Source organism: Gallus gallus, chromosome 1, assembly GCF_016699485.2.
Source record: "Gallus gallus isolate bGalGal1 chromosome 1, bGalGal1.mat.broiler.GRCg7b, whole genome shotgun sequence".
NCBI classification, from domain to species: domain Eukaryota; kingdom Metazoa; phylum Chordata; class Aves; order Galliformes; family Phasianidae; genus Gallus; species Gallus gallus.
Genome location: NC_052532.1, coordinates 112,162,277 through 112,184,404, shown reverse-complemented (window position 1 = coordinate 112,184,404; position 22,128 = coordinate 112,162,277). Strand labels below are relative to the sequence as shown.

General features: G+C 43.4%; 2 protein-coding genes across 6 annotated transcripts in view; one reads left to right on the top strand and one right to left on the bottom strand.

Annotated features, from left to right (window-relative positions):
• USP9Y (ubiquitin specific peptidase 9, Y-linked) overlaps positions 1–7,522 on the top strand; it is a 98,429-nt gene extending 90,907 nt beyond the window's left edge. For 3 of the 5 annotated variants that reach the window (XM_015301738.4, XM_015301733.4, XM_046911562.1), the window contains 5 exons: positions 1,416–1,504; positions 3,246–3,402; positions 3,767–3,979; positions 4,450–4,545; positions 5,939–7,522. In XM_015301738.4, coding sequence (XP_015157224.1) covers positions 1,416–1,504; positions 3,246–3,402; positions 3,767–3,979; positions 4,450–4,545; positions 5,939–6,073 — 690 coding nt within the window. In that variant the 3' untranslated portion in view covers positions 6,074–7,522. Of the gene's footprint in view, positions 1–1,415; positions 1,505–3,245; positions 3,403–3,766; positions 3,980–4,449; positions 4,546–5,213; positions 5,225–5,938 lie in introns of all 5 variants that reach the window. The other 2 variants (XM_040665015.2, XM_015301742.4) reach the window with 2 other exon arrangements.
• Positions 7,523–16,824: 9,302 nt separating this feature from the next.
• Positions 16,825–20,507, bottom strand: RPL8 (ribosomal protein L8). The gene is made up of 6 exons (NM_001277728.2): positions 20,480–20,507; positions 20,141–20,284; positions 18,744–18,885; positions 18,091–18,309; positions 17,267–17,382; positions 16,825–17,024 (listed from the first exon to the last, which is right to left on the bottom strand). The coding sequence occupies exons 2-6, from the start codon at positions 20,276–20,278 to the stop codon at positions 16,866–16,868; spliced, it is 774 nt and encodes a 257-aa protein (NP_001264657.1). The 5' UTR covers positions 20,279–20,284; positions 20,480–20,507; the 3' UTR covers positions 16,825–16,865.
• Positions 20,508–22,128: the final 1,621 nt, after the last annotated feature.

Here is a 22,128-nt window from a genome sequence, read left to right as displayed (position 1 = left end):
TTCAATAAGGCCAAGTGCAATATGCTGCACCTGGGTCGCGGCAATTTCAGATATAAGTAGACTAGAGGATGAATGGACTGAGAGCAGCCCTGTGGGAGAAGGGCTTGAGAGTACTGGTGGATGAGAAGCTCAACATGAGCCAGCAGTTTGTGCTTGCAGCTCAGGTGACGAAACATATCCTGGGTTCAATCAAAAGAGAATTGGCCAACAGGGTGAATGGTATGGACCCATTGGATTGGGTCCAGAGGAGGGCCACAGAGATGATCAGTGTTGGATCACCTCTCTTGTGAAGACAGGCTACGAGAGTTGGAGTTATCCCGCCTAGAGAAGAGAATGCTCTGGGAAGACCGTAGAGCAACCTTCCAGTACCTAAAGGGGGCCTACAAGAACAGTGGGGGAGGAATTGCTTATCTGTGAGTGTAGTGGTAGACAAGATCTGTTGGTTTTAAGCTAGAAGAGGGTAGATTTAGATTAGATGTTAAGAGGAAATTCTTCACTGTGAGGATGATGAGGCACTAGAACAAGTTGCCCAGAGCAAGTGTGAAAGACTCAGCCAACCATTGTTCAGCCACTCTGTGGATGGAGCTTTGAGCAACCTGATCTGCCCATGGCAGGGAGGTTGGAACTGAATGGGCTTTAAGGTGGCTCATAACCCAAGCCATTCTATGAAAAAAAGTAGACGAAGATGATCTCTAAGTGCATTTTGTTCATTTTTTAATAATCCATATAACAGCTTATTTCATTAGAGTCAAACTTTAGGATATTTTCTAAAATCTCCCTTTTTGATTTTGACTCTGTATGTAAGGTCCTTTTTTATAAGTCTGCAAGACATGGCTTCAGGCTCAGGAAATAATCATTGTTTGGAACTGTTTTGTTTTTCCTTTGTAATCTCTGTAAGGTTAATCACACTCTTCCACTCCAAATAAAGTTTGTTTTAACGTTAGCTAGTCTTTTTCTATGTAAACATTAAGTTTTTCTGCTTCCTTCTGTTTGATACTTGGAAAAATACATAGTGAAGGTCAATTTACTGATGTTTTACTTAGCCATGTATTTTGCATTTTAGTGTAACCTTGAACATACTGACTAGAAGTAACAATATGAGTGGTAAATACTGTTTTGTAATTTTACTTTTCTAAAGGTACTTTTCAAGATAACTTCTCTGCATATCATGCCTGGCACTTCAGTTGTGTTAGAAACTCATGATGAAACACTTCTTTACAAAACCTAATATGTATTTAGAAAAAAATCGGATGCTACCAGCATTTAACGTAATAATAGTATGCATTGCATCTTGAGATATCCCTTACATTACAGTAAAATTCACTTAAAATAATTCTATTCTTGTATTGCACCGTGTAATTTACGTACTTTGAAGAATGCTTTTTCTTGTTTTCTCTGCATTTTTACTTTTTAAGGTTGCGTATTCATACACATACGAGCTTCGACCTTACTTGGATCTGCTTCTGCAAATCCTATTAATAGAGGATTCTTGGCAAACTCACAGGTTTGTAGTTACCTATCTTTTTATAATTTGCTACCACTGTGTTTGGTGCAGCCTGTTCTCCCAGTGATCCTGCTGCTAGTCCTTTTGAGAGGTTAGTTTTAGAAGAAAATACAGGGAATAAAGCATTTTTTCCCCTTTATCACACATTTGAAGACAACTCCCTATTTTTTTTTAACCTCAGTCGTCTTTACTATTGAGAAATTTGCTACTTAGTCCTATAAATTCAAGATTTTTCATATACAGGAGAATTTTACTAATGTGCCAATTAGGCTAAACATACTGCTATTTATTGTGTGTTGCTTAGACCAATTCCTGCACGCATCTCATTTTAAGAGGTTTCAGTGATATCCTGGCCTCACTAATAAACGTAGCAGTCATAGGAATGATACTAAGGCATGGATGACGTGTGAACCTTGGAGAAAAGCAGATGATGTAGATGTGAATATTTTGTGTGTTATCATTTCAATAGAATTTTATCTTTTATAATATTCACCCGGTTTCAAACCAAATTTTCACATCTAGGGAATGAGGCTTATGAAAGTTGAGATTAGGAAAATGTAATTATTGCAAATACTGACTGTCTGAGAGAATGCATAGAGGTTAATTCCTCATAAGTTTTTCACAGTAATAGGTGAGGTAGCACAAAATAAATGTAATCAACATTTTAGTCATCTGTTTCAAAATATCACTGCTTCATAACTGATGAATATTCCCAATACTAGATTTACTAAATAACTTGCAGCCATGTCCCATGTGTATTTTAAATATTTTGAGTAAGAGCACTCTTGATTTTAAAACTGTCTGCCACAGTGAAGTTGTTGGAGTGAACTCATAGATACTTCCCTGTAGACGTAGACTACACTCAGGATTTCAGCAGTTGCCTAGCCTTACTCTAGAAGATACTCAGAGAGAAGGTGGTAATCTGCCTTACCACACTCCAAAACCTGAAGGCTAGCGTGGAGGAGTTTCTTCATTTTCTTTATAGGAATTACTCCTAAGGTAAGGGATGAGAGTACCTAGCGTATGTGGGCTTTTCATGTTTGCATATATATGTGATGCAAATATAAGGCAGTTTGTTTAGGTGTACTTCCTTCTAAGCAGATGTCCTGTCCAAAGTCCACATAACACTGGAGGATTGGCATATTTTAGGAAGTGTAAAGTAAAATAAAACATACTATAGTGAAAATGTAGGTGACAAGAAAGATTGTTTAGAATAGTACTATGTTTGAAATAATGGAGATATGAAGGAGGTTAAATGTGGTGTGGCTTTCACTGTACTTGAAGATATACATCACTTTGTATTCAAGACTGCAGTCTCAAGAATAACATGCATGTACCATTCACTTCTTTTCAGAGGAACTGCATTTAAAAGGCTTTATCTTAAAGATCTGTAACTATAACATAGTCCTTCTGTCAAGGTTTGAACTGTTCTAACTCTGAAAGAACATAATGAGTTAAAAAAATACTGTTTTGTAAATGCAGTTTATATTTAAAAAAAACCACAACAATACAAAAAAAAAAAAGAAAATTAATTGCTGTGATTGGTTTTATTTTGTTCAGAGAGCTTAAACTTTTGACTGACTCAAACATTACCAAATACTTGCTGAAATTGTACATTCTGTATGCAACCTGTCAAGTTAGTCTCCTAATTTCAAAAATGAGAATGTTCAGAATATGATTTACCCCTTTATAACTACACTGTAAGTGAAGACTGATTTTTAACACCGGGCTATTTTTGTAGGATTCACAATGCACTTAAGGGAATCCCAGATGACAGGGATGGACTATTTGACACCATTCAACGCTCCAAGAACCATTATCAGAAAAGAGCTTACCAGTGTATAAAATGCATGGTAGCCCTCTTCAGCAACTGCCCTGTAGCCTACCAGATCCTTCAGGTGATACATTTTGTTGTCTCTTGCCGCTGCTTTTTTCCTGTTGTGTGTTTAAAGAAAAATAAAAATACTCAATTTTCACTGACTTGACAAAATTATGGCCTTCAAGTAAAACTCATGTAAACCTTCTGATATCAGATGGTCACAATATTGATCTCAGAGTGATTTGATTATACTTGTGTTCATGTGATGCAACTGCAGATCCTCTTTATTACAGTTTTGAAGCTTATATTGTGTGGAGGAAAAAAAAAATGAATCTTTTGAGCAACAGCATATGAGTTGGTGGTCTGCTCTCTTGAAAGGAAAAAGTATACCTCTCTTGAAGGACAGAGAAAATCATTTCTAAATGCTAACTTTGTATCTGCAGAGTAATGGAGATTTGAAGAGAAAATGGACCTGGGCAGTAGAATGGCTTGGAGATGAGCTTGAGCGTAGACCGTACACTGGCAATCCCCAATACACCTATAATAATTGGTCTCCACCGATACAAAGCAATGAAACATCAAATGGCTACTTCCTAGAGAGATCACACAGTGCTAGAATGACTCTTGCAAAAGCTTGTGAACTCTGCCCAGAGGAGGTAACGAATTATTTCAACGTGGGGTAAAAACTTGGGAGTAAATATATCTATAAATTAGTGATCGATAAGGAGTTATACTTTTGTTAGCTTTAGTTATGTACTCATGGTTTTATCCATTTCTATTACTGGTTTTATAGACATCCATCAGTTAAAGAATTAGTCTAGAACTGAAACTGACCATTTGAAGTAGATTATGAATGATTAAAAAGTCTATTTCTCCAGTACTATGTTGATAGTGGGGATTTTTAATACAAATATATAGTAATCCTAATACAAATTATTATTATATATACACACACTGTATCATTTGTATAATTTTATCTAATACAAGCTACAGGTGACACTGGGGGTGGGGGAGTGTTTTTTCTTAGAGCATGCCTGAAAGCATTGCTTGCACAAAGCATTGGTTCTGAATAGGATAATCTTAATATGTTTTATCTGAGTAAATTAATGTTTTTTTAAAACTTCAGGAACCGGATGATCCTGATGCTCCAGATGAACATGAGTCTTCTCCACCTGAAGATGCACCACTGTATCCCCATTCACCTGGTTCCCAGTATCAACAGGTAAGAGCTTAAGAATTACTCAGAGCCCTGGGTTAGCTTTTAACGTTAGCATTCATGGTAACTCTCATTACAGGCATTTAGCCAGAAGCGTGTTACTATCAAATATCACCACTGGAGAAATAAAGATTCAGATCCATTTTGCCAGGAACAGTGTCCCCATCACTTTTATTTTAACGTTACCAGATCAGAGATAAATCATCCATAGAAACAGCAGGGGGACAGATGTCATCACAGGCCTGCACATATGAAATTAGATTCTGTTATTTGTTTGTGTTGATGTTTTGTGAGTTGCTTTATCATTTTTTTAAATTTAAAATCAAGCCCAAGGCCTGATTTTCAGTTAGAGTTGATTGTAAGGCTTTCACAAAAGTGGATATTTTTGCTGCATGTAACTTGTGCTATGAACACTGATCTCCAAATTCTAAGTACATACAAAATACAAATCTGTTTCAGGCTAAATGGCTGCTTAGTTAAACTTTCAGTGGAGAGACAGATCTGAAAGAAATCATTACCAGATATTTTAACTGACTAAATTAGTAGGTCCCCTACTTAGTTTCCATTTTTCTTGTTCCAATTAATTCTATTTATTCTGAATCTGCTAATTTAATTTCCTCTCCTGCCCAAACCCATTTTCCCTCCATCTTGCTTTCCTTACTTGGTGTTCTCAGCAGAGCAGTTGGTAAGTTGTGCAGATTTTCCCACTCCCTTCTGAGCTCCTGAGTTCAGACACGTACTGTAACCCCACCATTGCCCGTGTGATGTGTTCACTTCCTTGCAGTAGGTGGCATTTTTCACTAATGCACACAATTCCTAATTCGTGTTTCTAACTTCTCCACAGTTGGTTAAACTCTGTAAAACAATAGGTAGATGAGGTGTTATCATTTGCCAGGTGTGTGAATAGCTTTTTAAATTGGGACAGGGCATCTGGAGAAAATGACTGGTCTAGATTTCATTCAGTTCTATAATATTAAAGTTTGCCCATAGATCAGTGTGTGTTACATAAATACAGGTCTGCTTTTTCCATTGTCGTAGGGAAAACATGCACACTGATTGAATCTGTTTATAAAATATGTGCACAGCTCAGTATCCAGAGCACACAGGCAGCCTTTTTTTTCTTGCTTTTGCTTTGCATGTAGATGTTCTTTAGTCAAAAACTAAAATGACTGTTAAATTGATCATTGTAGTTTTACAAGTTGAGAATCTAATTACACAGTGGTGGTTAAAAAGGTAAGTGAAGGGTGTGATTCAGGGGAATGACAACGCTGTCATGTATGTTCCCGCAAATGCTGTTACACCAGATGTTGGGTGTGCTCAGTGATGCTTCTCACTGTAACTGGTTAGGAAACTGTCCACAGATTTAATGTCCTTTCCAAACGTTTCTGCTTTGTTCCAGAATAACCATGTGCATGGACAGCCATATACAGGCCCGGCAGCACATCATATGAACAACCCTCAGCGAACTGGCCAACGAGCACAAGAAAATTATGAAGGCAGTGAAGAAGTTTCCCCGCCTCAGACAAAAGATTAGTGAAATGCACATAATCAATTAACTTGCTCCATCAAGACTGTGCACCCAGGCCTTACAGTCCAACCTTTCTCTGTGTCTGGCTAATATTTAAAACTAGAAAAACTATTCCTAATCAACATGGAGTGGAGAGTCTATTCACTGTCTTATCTGCAGAAAATTGCTGTCAATATATAACCCGCCTGCAGTGGAAAGTGTATAGTGTTTTGTAATAAATGGCCTGATGCTAATGTGTAAATGGCAAAGGTGTATATAGTATATTAATGTTTGACTGTTAATTCTTAAGCGAGAAACATTTTTTTTGTCTTGATGAGACTCACAGATCTACAAAAACAAAAAATAATTTCTTGATATATCTGCTGCGCTCTGCGACCAGTGTTGCCTGCCTCACGGCAGTTGGATCAACTCCTTTATGAAAAAGCCTATCCATGTCAACCACAAAAATAGTTTCATGTTAATTCTTTGCCACTGGAGTCGATTTTACTATGAGCAACGTAATGGCTGGTAACCTTTTAATTATTTGGTTGATGTGGAAAATTGGTGATGTAACATTGTTTCTAGATCTTTTTTCATTGCCTTTTTCATTCTGGTATTAGGTTAATCACTTTGAAGCTATAGTTATGCTGTAACATTTAGCATGGCTTCACACCAAGTTAGTGTAGCCAACGAGGGGGGAAAAAAGTGACAGCAGTTGTCCCAATGTGACAACTGTATCGCTCGGAACTTTTTCTTCTTACACCTAGACTATAAAACGGGGAGGGAAAATGTGACAAACAAACAAGTGGTTTTCAGTTTCACATATGTTCCTCACATCTGATGTTTGACAGTTCTGTCTCTGGGTGGGATAAAGGACACTTAGTTTTCAGTAATAGGAATTTAAAAGATTTAAAACAAATATGCAAAAATTTGCTATGCCAGGATGCCTGGAGCATAATAGACTGTATTTGGTGTGCTTGTTTTGTTTCTTTGGTAGAGCTTATTAGATAAACTTCTAACACTTTCCTTCTACTGCATCCCAGTGAAGTGGAAGTCAACAAAATCACACAGTACTTGTGAGTGCCACTGCACCAAGTTAACTTGCTGGTTTTCTGCTCGTTCACAGTTCTACTTGAAAGCGAGAATCGTCTTAGCTCTTTATCCATATGCAGGAGATCTTAACATTAGAAGCAGGGTTTAATGAGAAGAGAAACTACTGGTTAGTCAAATACAATTCTGAGGTATCTCTATTCCAGAATAAACATTTGTTTAAAGACTTCGAGAAAAGCATCAGTAAATACTGTATTTAAATGAAAATTGGTAACTTGAATGTGTGTAATTTTTTGGAACCTGTCTAAAAACCAAATACCCCTGCAAAACAGATACAGCCCACCCTATACTATTTAAATATTTTGCTGTTTTATTTTATAGAAATTATTTTGCTGAATTCACAAATAGAATTTGATTTAAGAAGAACGTTTTGTCCTGTGGTGTGTCTTGGGTTTTTTTTTTGTCATCTTTTGTTTTTTTTAATGGACTGCACAGGAAGGTGAATTCTGTGCAGTGGCACTATGCTGAGTTCTGGAACAACAGTCACATTGAGATTTCTGTGCACAAAAAAAAAAGAAAACAACAAAGAAAATAAACAATTGGCCCATCAGAATAAAACAATCAGGACAATTACACTGTAAAAGTTTCTTAATGTGATTTATCTTGTACTTTTTGTACGTTTTTATATATACATATGTATATTTAATGAGCACAAGCTTGATGGTGTTTTTTACAAATGAGTTGATAGAAACAAAGCTGCTTATCTGATTAAAGGTCTGTAGTTTGGAAACGAACCGAGGACAATTCAGTCGCAGGCGCATTCTTAGGCATTCTTAGGGACACGGAAGATGTTAGAATATGCTTATGTAGCACCGATCACTTTTATGCTTCCATGTTTTCTCAGTGCTCAAGTTAATTCAGATTCTTTCATAGTTTTTTAGTAACGCCATTTTACCTGGACTTAGTCAATTTGGGTAAAGTTCTTTCCCATTTATGTTTGGGAACGCTTCTTGAAAGTTTTAACTCAAAAATTGCTGGCCTGAGTACTCGTGTTGAAATAGTTCCTATTTATTTGGACCAGTAATTGTTAAACGAGCTATCTCAGAGGTGATTATTATTACGTATTTTTTACTATATAGGTAAAATATATAATATTCTAGTTCAGCCTTGCCAAATGTGTTCACTTTCAATAGTGCAATGATTGTAGAGACGTGTAAAACCTGTGACATTTTAAGGCTGTGACTTTCTCAGTCATCTACAGCCCTGCCCCTGAACTGAAGGTGACTGCAACAGCAAACTGAGGACTTTGGTGCGTCTTTGTGACTCGGAAGAAGGATAGCCTGTGTTGTCTGTTGCAGCCGCTGCTTTTAAACAGCTACAGTAAAAGGTGCAATGCTCTTTCTTTTGCCACTCTGGGCAGAACAATTTTTAATTGTCTTTAACAAATATTGTACAAGCAAAAAGTTTCGTATGCATGTGAGTGTCGCAGCATTTTGGCGGTGGTCATTTTCTGGCGACACACGGTACCTCATTGTCGATGGCACACTTTAAAGCAGTAGTCCTCAAAGTGCCTACAGATTGAATTCCCCCATCGCCAATTCCAGTTTTCTGTTTGTTTAGGACAGCTGTTAGGGAATCTTTGGTCTTCCGCAAATAAGCCAATAAGTAGTAAAGCAAATGCTCGTGTTCCAGACAATGTAACATCCAATGCATAGAAACTGAACGTTCCTAAGTGACGTTATATGGTGGTGAGTGTGTAGCTTGATGTAGTGGGAAATCTGTAACTTCACCAAGCAGAATTTCTCCCTCTGTACCATTGGATTGTGGTTGTTTAGTAACTTTTTAACACTTCTTACTTTGAGTGTTGAAAAAGCAGTACTGCCATGTACAAAAGGAACGTTGTTGCTGCTGTGTATCAGTAAATGTACTAAGCTTGGGTTGGAGAGATTGGTCACCCGCACCCCTGTTACCCCATTGACAAACGAGATGGCACAGGGTTCAGCGAGAGCTCATTTGATGCGCATCGCCTTGCTGTATGGCAACGTGCAAGCAGCAAAGGACATAGCTTGGTTTGGAATTCTGCAGAACTGGAATTCTCCCTAACTACCAGCTCTGGGGAGTCAGGTCCTCTCTTCTTAAAACTAGAGTATCTCGCTGAAATTGAGCCAGAAAGAAATGAAATTCCACAGCACCATTTCATATTTTCAGAGTGAAACTTTATTTTGAGAGAACACGAGAAAATTTTGTTAAGATTATTATTGTTATTGTTATTATTAGGCTTTCTCGGCCATTTTGTTGTGCCTAGCTTGTGTGTTTTGGCATACGTTCCATGGAAAAGCATCCAAGGTTCCAAACCTTTCTATATATTTTTTTTTTAAATCCCAGGAGAGAACAAGATCAGCCATTCTGCCAAAGCCGACCAGGCAAAAATGGGCTGCTGTAGCAATTCGCTTCACTTTGGGTTTCAATAAATTCCTGTCTACCTCCGAGTCTTTTGCTAGGAATGAACAGGCTGATAAGCTGTGCGACGGCAGAATGGCTCAGTGCATTTGTTGGATTGTGTTTCAGTTAGTAGCCCTCGCAGTGAGGCTCACAGCGGTGGTTTGCATGGAAACAAAGGGAAATTAAAGGTTAGTTATGTAAGTTACAGGGGAAAAGTGGCACGTTAGGGAATTTGCAGAGAAGTTGCAGGCATTTATGTTTAGTTAAACTCTTTGTCCACACTGCAAGCCAAGTCACTTCTATGGTAAAGGCATGTACCTTAATTTTGGGGAGGGTGAGACGCTGGTGCCAACCTCACTCTTCTCACAGCAGTGGGGCAGTTCCTGACACTTGTGGCCCCACTGTGGTCCAATTGTGTGAATCAGGAAGGCAGTAACGTTGGCTCCCTCTCTTCTCACCTCCTGTGCTCTCCATCGTATTCATGTCGTGCTCTTCTCGCAGCCATGAGGTCTTGGGGATAAGGTCTAAACCTGCCATCTCTCTAGAGCAAAACAAAAGAGGTTTTCTGGGGGACAAGTAGTAAACATCTTGTAAGCACTGCATGCTGCAGAACAGTACTGTAATAAACAATAAGTTGAAAGAAATCCAGCTGTATCCTCGTGCGTGATTGCTGTTCCTCTTGCAAGTAATCTATCAAGCAAGACAACAGCAAGCGTTTCCTTTGGCTTGCAGCTAGAATCAGGACACCGGTGCAGTAAAGATCCTTGCAGCACAAGCAACACGCCCTGTGTATGCCCTCAGAACTGCTCAAGGGTGTTCGTTGCCTCTTCCTTCTCTTGGTCTTTAGGGATTGCCGCATTAACGCGTTTGTGTGCAGGCCAGGAAGTCCTGCTGCACCAGGAGGGCTTTAACCCAGTCTGAGCACTGTCACTTTTTACTCTCTGTACCTTTTTAAGGCTTGTACTGTAACTGTCCTTTTGTTTCTGAGGTATAAAAGCTTCACTTGGACTTGCCATTTTTAAATGCCAAATAGCCTTGTTTATTTTATCTATTGTTATACAGTAGAAAGTGTCCAGTCCTGCCCTTGTAGCTCCTAGCACAGTAGGCTGTTCTCAGAAGTGCGCTGACGTAGATTCCAGCACTCCACTTCAGAGATCCTTGTCCTGTAGTCGGATTATCCAATGCAGGCTGCAGCGACTTCAGGATCCAAGGATTTCAGTGGTGTTAGTGTGAGTCCTGCTGATGTTGGCACTTGATGGTTGATGTACTGTGAGGATCAGCGCACCCCACGTAAGCTGGTGTGAGATGTCAGTGTGCTATCTTACTTGCTTTGTTTACACTGACTTGCCGACATGAACCAGTTTCTGGAGGAGAAAAACACTCCTGCACAAGGGCTAACTTTTCATTAAATACCCAGTTCTAGATTTTTTAGCCTTACATTTCCTTAAAGCCACTTCTTGAGAGTAGAATCAGACCTACAGGCCCTTTCCTTTGATGAATTGAATATAGCCTTATATTGATCAGCACAACTCTAAAGTGACAGGAGTCATTCTTTAATGTTGAAAATGACGTGCAAACATCTTCTAGTTTTAATAACAAGCTAACCTTGAATATTGAAAATGGGATGAAGTTAACGGGTTTGATGAAGTCCTACAGAATCCAACCGTGGGTGAGTATTTAGTGCAGGAAAACCGTATCGTTCCCTCCCTATGTATACAAGCTGTAATGTTGGATAACATTTCTTTTTATTCTTAACTTGCCCCCTTGCTATTTTGGTAGCTGTTTGTATTGCCCCAAGCTGTGTCACCTGTGTGCTCTGCAGCTCCCTCATGCATGCACAGCCCGTATCGAAGCAAAATCTTCAAACGATTGGTTTTCCACCAGTATAAGTCAATTCCCTACACCTCATTCCTATTCCCATTGCTACGATGTGCTGTTTCTGACTTTATAAAATGACCTGAACTGAATGAATGCTTTACGAGTGTGGTTTCACCTGAGCCATTGAGAGCAGTTAATGTTCCTTTTCCATCACGATACCTCTGTGGGTGCAGCTTTTAAAGATGTTAGCCTTTTTCGTAGCTTTAATCATTTAATCATTGAAAGGCTGCTCCATTCTCATCCATAACTTCAAATTCGCATCGATAACTTCTCACAATGCTTTCACACCAAGTTTGTCATCCTGGGGTCACTTCCTAGTTAATATTTCCTTATTTCCTATGAGCCAACCTCGCTCCTCGAGTTGGAGCCTTTCTGAGTGCTGTGGCAGCAGCCCCGGTCTGGGCCAGGTGGGTTTTGTCATCACCTAAATCTCCTCAAAACGCATTGAGAAAGCTTTGTGGGTGCCGATGGTGGTCTTGAATTCAAATAGCTTCCAGCTTATTGTGTATTTTTGTTCTGCTCCGTTTTCTGTCCTGAGCAGTTAGATCCTACAGGTGAATAGCAGTGTTAGAGGGGGCTGGCTGGAGTCTGTACTGGGAAAAGAGGGCTGGCTTGAAAGCTTGGGCACTTCACAGTATACTTGATGATATTTAAGTGTCCGATGACTGCTTTAGAGTCCTCCAACGCCTGGAAGTAAATCCAAAAACTTAGAAACCGAGTCTTCAAAATGAGATTTAATGTGAGCATCGCAAATTCTATCTCACCTTCATGTCGAGTGACAGGAGGTGTGGAAGAGCAGAAATGGGAATGTTTTGCTGCAGGGAGAGGCTATGCTACTTCATGCCCATGGGGAGCATGTACCAGCAACACTGGTGCACTTGGCCTGGTCCCCCTCGGTAGCAGAGCCCGAGCCCCCGTAAGCCGCAGCTTCCCCAGTGCTGAGACATGAGCGTGCAGGAAGGGATGAAGTGGTATATAAAGCATTCCCTACTGCTTTTCTCCTCTGAGATCCGACGAGCGGAATCCCCTCAGCAAATACAGGCCAACGGTAGGCTGAGTGAGAGGCCCCACGAACTTTTTCTATCCGTACTTCCTACCTCTCGACATTCGTTGTAGAGCCCCGTGAGCTGCTTGAAGCGGTTCGAACAGCACAATGGGTTCCTCAGTGCCAGGCTGGCAGGATCACATGAAATACCCGGTTGGGCCGAGGGCGATTCCTGCCTCCTGCAGTGAGGATCCTGTGGGGATCGTTTGAACCTGAGCCCAAGAGTGCTCACATTAAAACTAAGGAACACACCTTTCCAAGGGGTATCCTGTGATGGGCTCAGGAACGCTTTCACCCAGTCTCTCATGCTACCTCCGTACCCATCCTGTGTGTCAACATGAAGTACTTCACGACAGACGTTGGTTAAATAGTGCAATTACAGGGAGGTGAACCGGTTTCCAGCTATTCTGATGTGTTGAGGGGCCAGAAAGGGAGGGTTTCATAATGAGAAATTCTACTGTTCTGTGTGTGGGCCTGATTGTTCATTTAGAAAGGAATGTTACCAATTGCTACCCCGGTTGTGTTTAAGACTGAAATGCTGCAAGAAAACTCTGTAACCCTTCCAGTTGGAGTCTGTGAGGCACCTGGTGCTGGCTTTCTTCTGCAATCTAAACCGAAAAGCTGCTATTGGAATGTAGTCCTATCGTAGAGATGCAGAAGGAAACTTCAGTTGTGTCACTTCTCTTGGTCTTCAGAGCAGTCAAAATTATTTTGATGTAGGTTTTAGACTATGTATATAAATCTGATTGAAGTACCAACAGCAAACCATAAATAAAATGTGGACTTAATTGAAGAATGGGCCTAGTGGAGAAGTCTTGTGTTGAATTCATTAAAATATAGTATGGTGAACTTGTCGATGGAGGAGACTGTAATGAAGACGGGAGAATGAAGTTTGGGTCTCCTCATCTCAGAAAAGCAGCCAGGTTCCCTGTGGCCTTAGAATCTGTTAAGGCATCTTCAGACTGCTGTGGTTGCTTGGTGCTCACTGGAGTGGTTTGCTGCGTGGAAACACTCCCAGGAGTTGGTAGACTCTTCATGGCTGCTGAAAGCCAAAGGTTTCTGCAGGTGACACTTGACCTCCCCTGGTAAAAGTGTTCATCCAGGACAGGTGCCCTCCACATTCATGATTCTTCAGCTGATGAAGGCACTGAGCACCTCCCTAAGGTGCCAATTACTCAGTTGCTTTGTGCTATCAGAGCAAAGGTCTTCACGTAAAATGCATTAGAAATGGGTATAAGGGAGAACGAATGGAAACCCCTGCTATTGGCACTCGCTTTGAAGACACGAAAGTGCAAAACAATGAGAAATTGCTGAGAATTTGTAGTACCAATGTTAAATACTAATAATCTAACAAAAAAGTTAATATGTCCACATTAGCAGGTAAAACACCCAAGCTGATCGCATCTCTCCATTCCTTCAGTGTGATCCACCTGAGTGGGCACACACACGAACCCTCTGGCTGTTGGCGTGTTGGTAGCAGTAAGAATTTGGGATGAATCTTGCATGGATCTCAGCAGCTCACTGCCACCTGAGGGCTCATGCTCAACTGGGAGAAGAAAGCGTGTTAACAAGGCAGCACAACAAGGGACTCTTATTTTTTCCCAAAACTCAGTTTTTCTGGTGTTTTTCTGCCTTGCACAAGTTTTTCTTGCATTTCCTTGTTTTCCCTCTCTGCCTTGTGTGGCAGGTTGTGGAGCCTTCCTTCCTTTCAGGTTGGATTCCTGGATTCAGCAAGAGCGGTGAGGCAGTGGCACAGGCTGCCCAGGGAGGTGGTGGAGTCACCGTCCCTGGAGATGTTCAGGAGCCGTGTGGATGTGGCACTGAGGGGACATGGGCAGTGGGCACGGTGTGATGGGCTGCTGGTTGGGCTGGATGAACTTAGAGGTCTTTTCCAACCTTAATGGTTCTTTGACTCTATGAAATGCATCAACCCTTTGGATGAATCAGAAGCAGGTGGTGACTGCAGGCATCCCAGTGGGATGGCATAAGAAGCTCCAAGGCTGAGCCCTGCCTGTCTGCGTGTGGATGGAGCCTTGCTTGTGCCATCTGCGTCCTGGTGCAATTGGAGCTGCGTGCTGTACGGTAGGCATCAGGCGGCCAACTGTTGGTGAAGCAAGCGATGCATCAGAAGGGTTGTTAGGTTGTGATGAAAGGGTTTGCGGTACCTGCTAATGTATAAAACTCAGTGTTTCCTTTCACCAGGTGGAAATGGGAAGCATTCCTAAAAGAAAACTGTCAGTGCTTCACTGCTATGTGGCTGGTTTTTGGTTTTGCTTTTCTTCCAGCAAACCCATGTGCTGGAAATAACCAGCAAACACCTAAAATACTGCCAACAGTTTGTTTCACTTCAAGATTTCAGATCCTGCTGATCATTACTGGAGATTTCAGCTGCCTCCTTTTTCATTCTAATGAGCACGCGGCTGCAGTGTTTGATGTTCGACAGTGTGTTGTGGTTATATGAGCAATGAACTGTGTGATCCATCACACTGACGGTAACAGCTGGCGCAAGTGTGGGGCTGCTCTGTATGATGTACATTTAAAGCACAGTTACTAGGAGCCAATATGAAAGCACGTGGTGAGTTTCTATGGGGATTGAAGAAAAAGCACGCAACAGTGCAACGGTGCTGTGTTTTTTTCCACTGAGCAAAGCTCTTGCTTGTTTTGCTGATTTACATTCCAAAGGGTTTTGTGTTATAGCTTCCTCAATGCAGGCAGGAGCACAGAGGGTGCCCCTTTCAACAGCACGCAGGCAGCCCTCCACTGCTGGCTGCAGCCAGGAAGGCCTCAGCATAGAGGGCATTGGTGCTGGGGCTGCAGGGACCCCCGGCTGTGGATGGAGAGCAGAAAGCTGTGCTGCCCTCAGCAAACGTGTTACTGTCCCAGTGGTTATGTACAGAGTAAACCATTCATGAGTAGATGTGTTGAACGCTGCCTTGCTCACCCGGCATGAACTCCCTGTTTGACACCGTGCTGGGGTAATGTCTGAAATCAATACTCGGGGATGTTTCACAACCATGGCTTTTGTTTCCAGGCGTCCTGCCAAAGCAGCAGTTAGAATGCGCTGTGTACATGTTGAGGTCACTATAAAGAAGTTTGCTACGAATTGGAGACATAAAGAAGTCCAACCTCGTTGCATGCAGTAAGGGCAGTTGTTCCTCAGTTGGCTAAGAGAACAGAATCAAGTCTACAGACTCCTCAAATGCGTGAATTTAAAGTGAAATTGTTTTAGGTAGAGGTTGTATTTGTATGTGGAGGGCTGGCTCTGGTATTTCAGGACCAGTGGAATGACTCTGACTGCCCTACGTGAAATGCTCTATGCCTCCAAGGGAAAGAATCTGGCTTTGAAGAAATGGTTTTTTGGTTCTATCTCACGGTCATATCTTTCCAAGGATCACCACCTCACTGTAGGAGCACCTGGCCTAGAGCAACTGGTACCTGTTCTGAGACCACGTCCAGCTATACAAGAGCTGATATTGACAGGGAAGAGAAAAATGTGAAGGTCTGCGAGCAAGTCCGTATCAGATAGCCTGGACATGATGCCAAGGTAGCAAAATAGGACTGGAAATTTGCTGGAGCTTCAGCAGGTAGGCAGCATTCTGATCTTTGCATGTAATTTTTGCTGCAGTAGGTGCATACATTGGCAACTCACAGCCAGATCACCATGAGCCCACAAGGCACATGAAGAGTGTGCTGTGGGCTGCCCATCTCCACTGAGAAAACAGGCAAGGAATAGGAACAAGGAATGCAACTCTGCTTTAGGAATGCTCAGGAGAGAACTTCAGTTTTAGATAGGTTGACAGCTTTACTTCTCCAAAGGCCAAATGAGTAAAGCTGAGCAATTCAAACTATTTTGCAGTAACAACTTCTATCATCTACCTCAATTATTGCTGCTCAACCTCTCTCCCCCACAATAAAAAAGCAAAGCTGCCTTTTCATAAGACAACAGCTTTTCTTATGAGACAGAAAACAATGTTGGAGTCTACCAAACTCAGAAAAATCAGTACCTTCTAATGATTTTGGCAAGATGGACAGATTGAACCGGGTACTCAAGGGATTTCTTGATGGGTTAGAAAAGCTTTGTCAGGCTTCTATAGCCAGGTAACTAGGCCATATAGTGTCAACAAGACGATCCCCTTGAACATCTGGACAGGAGAGCATCTACACAGAGTATCATTCCAGGCTCTAACCCTGCATACAGAATGAAAGCATTGGCAGAAAGAGCATCTGATCTGCTTTTTTAGGGGTTAGGGAGCAGGTGGTGTAGAGAAAGCTACCTTATCTCCACTCAAAACCTTCCTCTGTTGAACATTATCCCCATTTTCAGCAGCACTTTAGCAACAGATAACTTGAACTTCACACAAGCTAAGTTTTAAAAATTTATTCTTTAAGCTCCATACTGGGTCTTTAGTTTTCCTTTTCCTGCACAGTCTTTGTTCCACGCAGTCTACCCGTACGCCGAGCAGCAATGAGACCGACTTTGCGCCCAGCGGGAGCATCTCTCCTGATGGTTGAAGGCTTGCCAATGTGCTGATGGTTACCACCACCAAAGGGATGTTCTACAGGCTGTGGGAAAGGAAACAGAAGTCAAGCAATCCGTACAACAAAGGTATCGTTTAGCAGCCATAAACTGATTTGAGGGAACAAGAAGTTTAACTGCTTCATTTGTGACGCAGCACAGTAACTACCAAGTGCTGATAACTACCCTGATTAAAAACATGCCTGGTAGCCTGCTCTGCGATACGCCAACCCCCCACCATGCCAAGCAATTCCTTTTTAAGCCATAAAAAGGCAAAGTGAAGACTCACATTCATGGCCACACCACGGACACGCGGCCAGCAGTTTCTCTTCGCCTTGTATTTATGGTAGGCACGGCCAGCCTTTAGGATGGGCTTGTCGATACGACCTCCACCAGCAACAATTCCTGAAATTCATCACAGCAAGAGTGATGTGCAAGTACAACAGGCAGGATGGGGGAGAAAATGCTGAAGAACAAAACCAATTCCTAAGAAATCTTCAATCTTAAGAACAAGCTTATAAAGACCACCCTGAAACAATCCCAACTGTCTGTCTGAACCACTGTTTTCCAGTTGCCACACGCAGGATGGAGTTATCCACCTGACTGCACATTAAGAGGTCTGTTAAGTGAAGAGGCCACAGACTGAATGCTGATGTCGATAATGGAATTGCTGTTCACTGTTAGGCTTTCCAGAGTATTTCCTTTAACTGATGACATCCATAGCAGCTTCAGTACCAAAACCCTAAGGGTTCTGTTTCTTTTTTGTCCCCAAATATCTGCAGATTTCACTTTTCCCCCCAAAGATCTGCAGGTTTCACAAGCTCAGCAATTCCTTAATCTCTTGAAAGTAAACAGCACTTACTTTTCTGCTTTCTTACTAGCTCAAAGCATCCCTAAATTTAAGCTCCCATTACCAAAAGTAAAGCAGCTATAACATACAAGTTAGGCATCCGCCCAAAGACCATATCCGTTCATAATCCTGGGTCTAGTCAAATACACCTCTAAATCACACTGCTCTCTAGCTAGCAGTGGGAACAGGGCCCCTACTTTGACAGCTCGTTGAGCTGCACGCCAGCTGAGCTGAAAGACAAGTTCCTGGTTGTCCCCGCTTACCGACAACAGCTCTGTTTGCAGAAGAAATCACTTTCTTGGAGCCAGAGGGCAGCTTCACTCTGGTTTTCTTTGTTTCGGGGTTGTGAGAGATAACGGTAGCATAGTTGCCAGAAGCACGGGCCAGCTTTCCACGATCACCAGGTTTCTCCTCGAGGCAGCACACGATGGTGCCTTCCGGCATGGTGCCAACAGGCAGGACATTGCCAATGTTCAGCTGAGCTGCAAAGAACAATCACAGAGCAGCAGCTGCTTCAGTCAGGCTCCCAGACACTACTCCGACCACAACTCTATTTAACACGGCTCCCTATGCACAGAAGGGCATTGCATACATGCACGCATACCAACAGACGGGGGCACTTATTTCAGTTGCAATCCAAGTTTCTACAGCCACTGTAACCCAAAGGCAGGCAAAAGCTGCCTGTGTAGATAAAACAATCCAAACACTTGAGAGCACCGCAGTCAGGCTTGCTGAAACAGGCTGTATGAGACTTCCATCTCCAAGAAGGAAATATGTTTGCTTACAGTAACTGAAGCTACGGCCTTTGTAAAAGCACCCAGCAGCACCTCAGCATCCCATGCTCTATGTATTCAGACAACAGCTGCTTTAAACCTCCTGAAACCTCTCAGGCAATGCAAGTTTGGTCTTCACTCACCTTTCTTGCCACAGTAAACAAACTGACCGGTATGGATACCCTCAGCAGCAATGAACAGCTCGGTCCTTTTCTTAAACCTGTACGGGTCACGGAACGCTATCTTGGCAAGGGGAGCACCTCGGCCAGGATCATGAATGATGTCCTGTGGGAACAAAGATGTGCTCCGGATACAGAATTTGTCACAGGTTCAGCAGAAATCCAAGAACTACAGAAACCGAAGATGATTACTATTAAGGGAATTCTCACTCGGGGCCCACCTTTTTAGGGCAATCTTTATTTTTTCAGAAGTAAATTGAAAATAAATTCATGTGTAAGAATACCACCTCACCTATCTCTATCACAGAGCAGTGACCCCGTTTGCAAGCATTTCTAAACTTCCAGTTGGTATCAAGTATATCCAATTTATATTACCCTCCCCCCAAAACAAGGGAGTGCACGCTGTTTCTTCTTCACTTAGTTCATTCAGAAGAGAATCCAGTCCAACACACAACGATGTACAGATGGAGTACTGCATAGAGGCCTGGAGCCCCCAGTACAAGACACGGAGCTCTTGGAATGAGTCCAGAGGAGGGACACTGAGATGATCAGAGGGCTGGAGCACCTCTCCTATGAGGAAAGGTTGAGGGAACTGGGCTTGTTTAGCTTGGAGAAGAGAAGGCTCTGGGAAGACCTCACTGTGACCTTCCAGTACTTGAAGGGAGCGTACAAACAGGAGGGGGAACAGCTGTTTATGAGGGTGGATAGTGATAGGACCAGGGGGAATGGTTTTAAACTGGGACAGGGGAGGTTTAGGTTGGATATTAGGAGGAAGTTTTTCACACAGAGGGTGGTGACGCACTGGAACAGGTTGCCCAAGGAGGTTGTGGATGCCCCATCCCTGGAGGGGCTCAAGGCCAGGCTGGATGTGGCTCTGGGCAGCCTGGTCTGGTGGTTGGCGACCCTGCACATAGCAGGGGGGTTGAAACTCGCTGATCATTGTGGCCCTTTTCAACCCAGGCCATTCTATGATTCTCTGATAAGCGAATAAACCTCTAAGATTTAGTGCAGGTTATCTGGGAAACTCCGAATCTGATAATACTGATCAGTAACATGCCTGCAGCACTCCGCCTGAAACGCTATCAAAGCCCAGACAAAAGGTACCACCTTGCCCCAGCGGGCTGTACTTATGAAGGTTCTTTCTTTTAAGTGTACGCTACTATCAGCACAACTCCCCTCACTCACGTTTCTTGCATTACAGAAAGCTCCTCAGTGACAGCCGATCCCACAAGACGTCAGCAGCCTACAGGAGTCAGCTCTGAGAGCAACTGACGGCACTTCAAGCCCCTCACACAGGTGAGGTTACGAGTTTCAGGGCCCAGCGCTCCCTGCGGGTGCCCACAGCCCCCTTCCCCCCTTACCTTCACGATGCCCTTGATGTAGCCGTGCCTCTCGGCGAAGTCGACGGCGCGGAGCTTAGCCGGGCCCTTCCTGTGCTTCACGTGGGCGCGGAAGACGGAGCCCGCGCCCTTCCTCTGGCCCCGGATGACGCGGCCCATGGCGCTCTGCGGGAAGAGGCAGCAGGGCCGCACCGGCCGTTACCGCCGGCGACAGCGAGGCGGCCCTTCCCCCCTCCCCTCCCCTCCCCGGGACAGAGAGATGATAGGTGGGGAAGAGCGAGGACAGGCAGAAGCGGCGGCTCCGCCGCAGCGAAAGCGCGGATGGCGGCGGATGGGGGAACGCGGCGGAATAACACCCACCTGCGCTGCTGCCTCGCTGGGAAAGAAGGAAGCGCAGACGTCACCGCGGCGCCAAGGCCCTTCCGGCGCGCCGAGGGCAGCTGCTGGTCGCGCTGGTGTGACGTCACTTCCTGGCAACCGAGGGCGCGGAGCTGCCCACGCGCTATGTCCCCCCCCCGCGATGTGACGTTATTTGGGACGCGGCGCGGGCGGGGCGGTGGTTGCACGTCTGTGCGCTTCGCTCCGTGAGGGCGGAGTTTAGAAGACTGTTTAACTTCAGGTTGGCTCGTTGTGAATTGGCAAAAAGCTCATAGCTGTAGGCCTACGTAAGCGATTGCTCCCCGGGCTCTAAACTGACTCTAAGCGCTAGCAGTCAAGCCTTCCCACCAGGTTGGCCATCCCTCGTAATGGACAGAACGTCTGCGTGCTGAGGGCTCTGAGGCACAGTCCCTGTGGGAGCAGGCCGGGTGTTAGGGAGCATTTCTCCTCAGAAGGAGCGGTGAGGCAGTGGCACAGGCTGCCCAGGGAGGTGGTGGAGTCACCGTCCCTGGAGGTGTTCCAGAGCCGTGTGGATGTGGCACTGACGGCCATGGGCAGTGGGCACGGTGTGATGGGCTGCTGGTTGGACTGGGTGAGCTTAGAGGTCTTCTCCAACCTTAATGGTTCTGTGATTGTGTAGTTCTGCGTCTATGGCTTAGCTGCAGTGGCAATGGATACTCTGCCATTGCGGGAGGTGGTCACCCCCACAAGCAGTCGATGTGCTTGCTCCCCAAAGCCCTGTATGACGTATCACAACTTGACATACTACCACAAACTTACTGACACATACGGTGTGAGTAACTTGAGACTTTGCTTTATGGTTCCTGTTGGCTTTAGATGTGTTGTTAGCATTTTGCTACTGAATTGGTCAAGAATCAGAGCCCTAAGGAACAACCTGAATTTCCAAATAATGCCTGTATCACCAGCAGGTTACCTTCGTCACTCCTCTTTCATGTTCTGTGCAGCAAATTAAGTAAGGAGCTGGTCATCAATTACACAAGAAGACACATGGTTGTGTTAATTATTTACTACACTCATTCATTTCATTGTCTGGCATCAACTATACTTTGTATTCATTTTATTACTATTAAATTCATAGTGTGGTCTTGCAGTGCTATCACCAGAAAATTGCAACCTTCAATTATATCATGAGCTCGGTCAGACACCTTGCTGCTCAGGCAGTGCTGTAATATGGAGGGTGAGTCTGAAACCAGACCAGTCCCTTGTTCCTCCCCACCAGCTATTTGGCTATTCTGAACACTGTTAGAAATGTCTGTACCATGACAGCGTGAAGAGTTTGGAGCTCACTGCCTCAAAAGATGCTGTTTGAGCCTTTCCTCCTAGCAATGCTGAATTGTTGCTACTCATTTGCTTCACTGCAGCACCTCAGGCTGTGTTTCTGCCTGGTCAGAGCATGCTGCAAGCCCAAAGTTGCCTTCCCTCTCTTGTCCAAACCATTCTCCTGTTGTAAAAGACATTCTAGGTAAACATTTTATCATGAAAGAATGACAGGGTTATGTTCCCTGACCCAGCCACGCATGGACTGAACTCACAATAAGGTTAAATATGTTGTTTAACTTGTATTAAGTTCAAATGCTCACTGATCTGAAGAAGCGTAAGGAAGTGGTTTA

What these genes read in the sequence shown, in the direction of transcription:
- RPL8 (NM_001277728.2), bottom strand. Translation starts at nt 20,278, where the DNA reads ATGGGCCGCGTCATCCGGGGCCAGAGGAAGGGCGCGGGCTCCGTCTTC. An exon ending in ACATCAAGGGCATCGTGAAG is followed by an intron (nt 18,886 to 20,140) that starts GTAAGGGGGGAA and finishes TTGTTCCCACAG; the next exon opens with GACATCATTCATGATCCTGG. An exon ending in TGCAAACAGAGCTGTTGTCG is followed by an intron (nt 17,383 to 18,090) that starts GTAAGCGGGGAC and finishes GATGAATTTCAG; the next exon opens with GAATTGTTGCTGGTGGAGGT.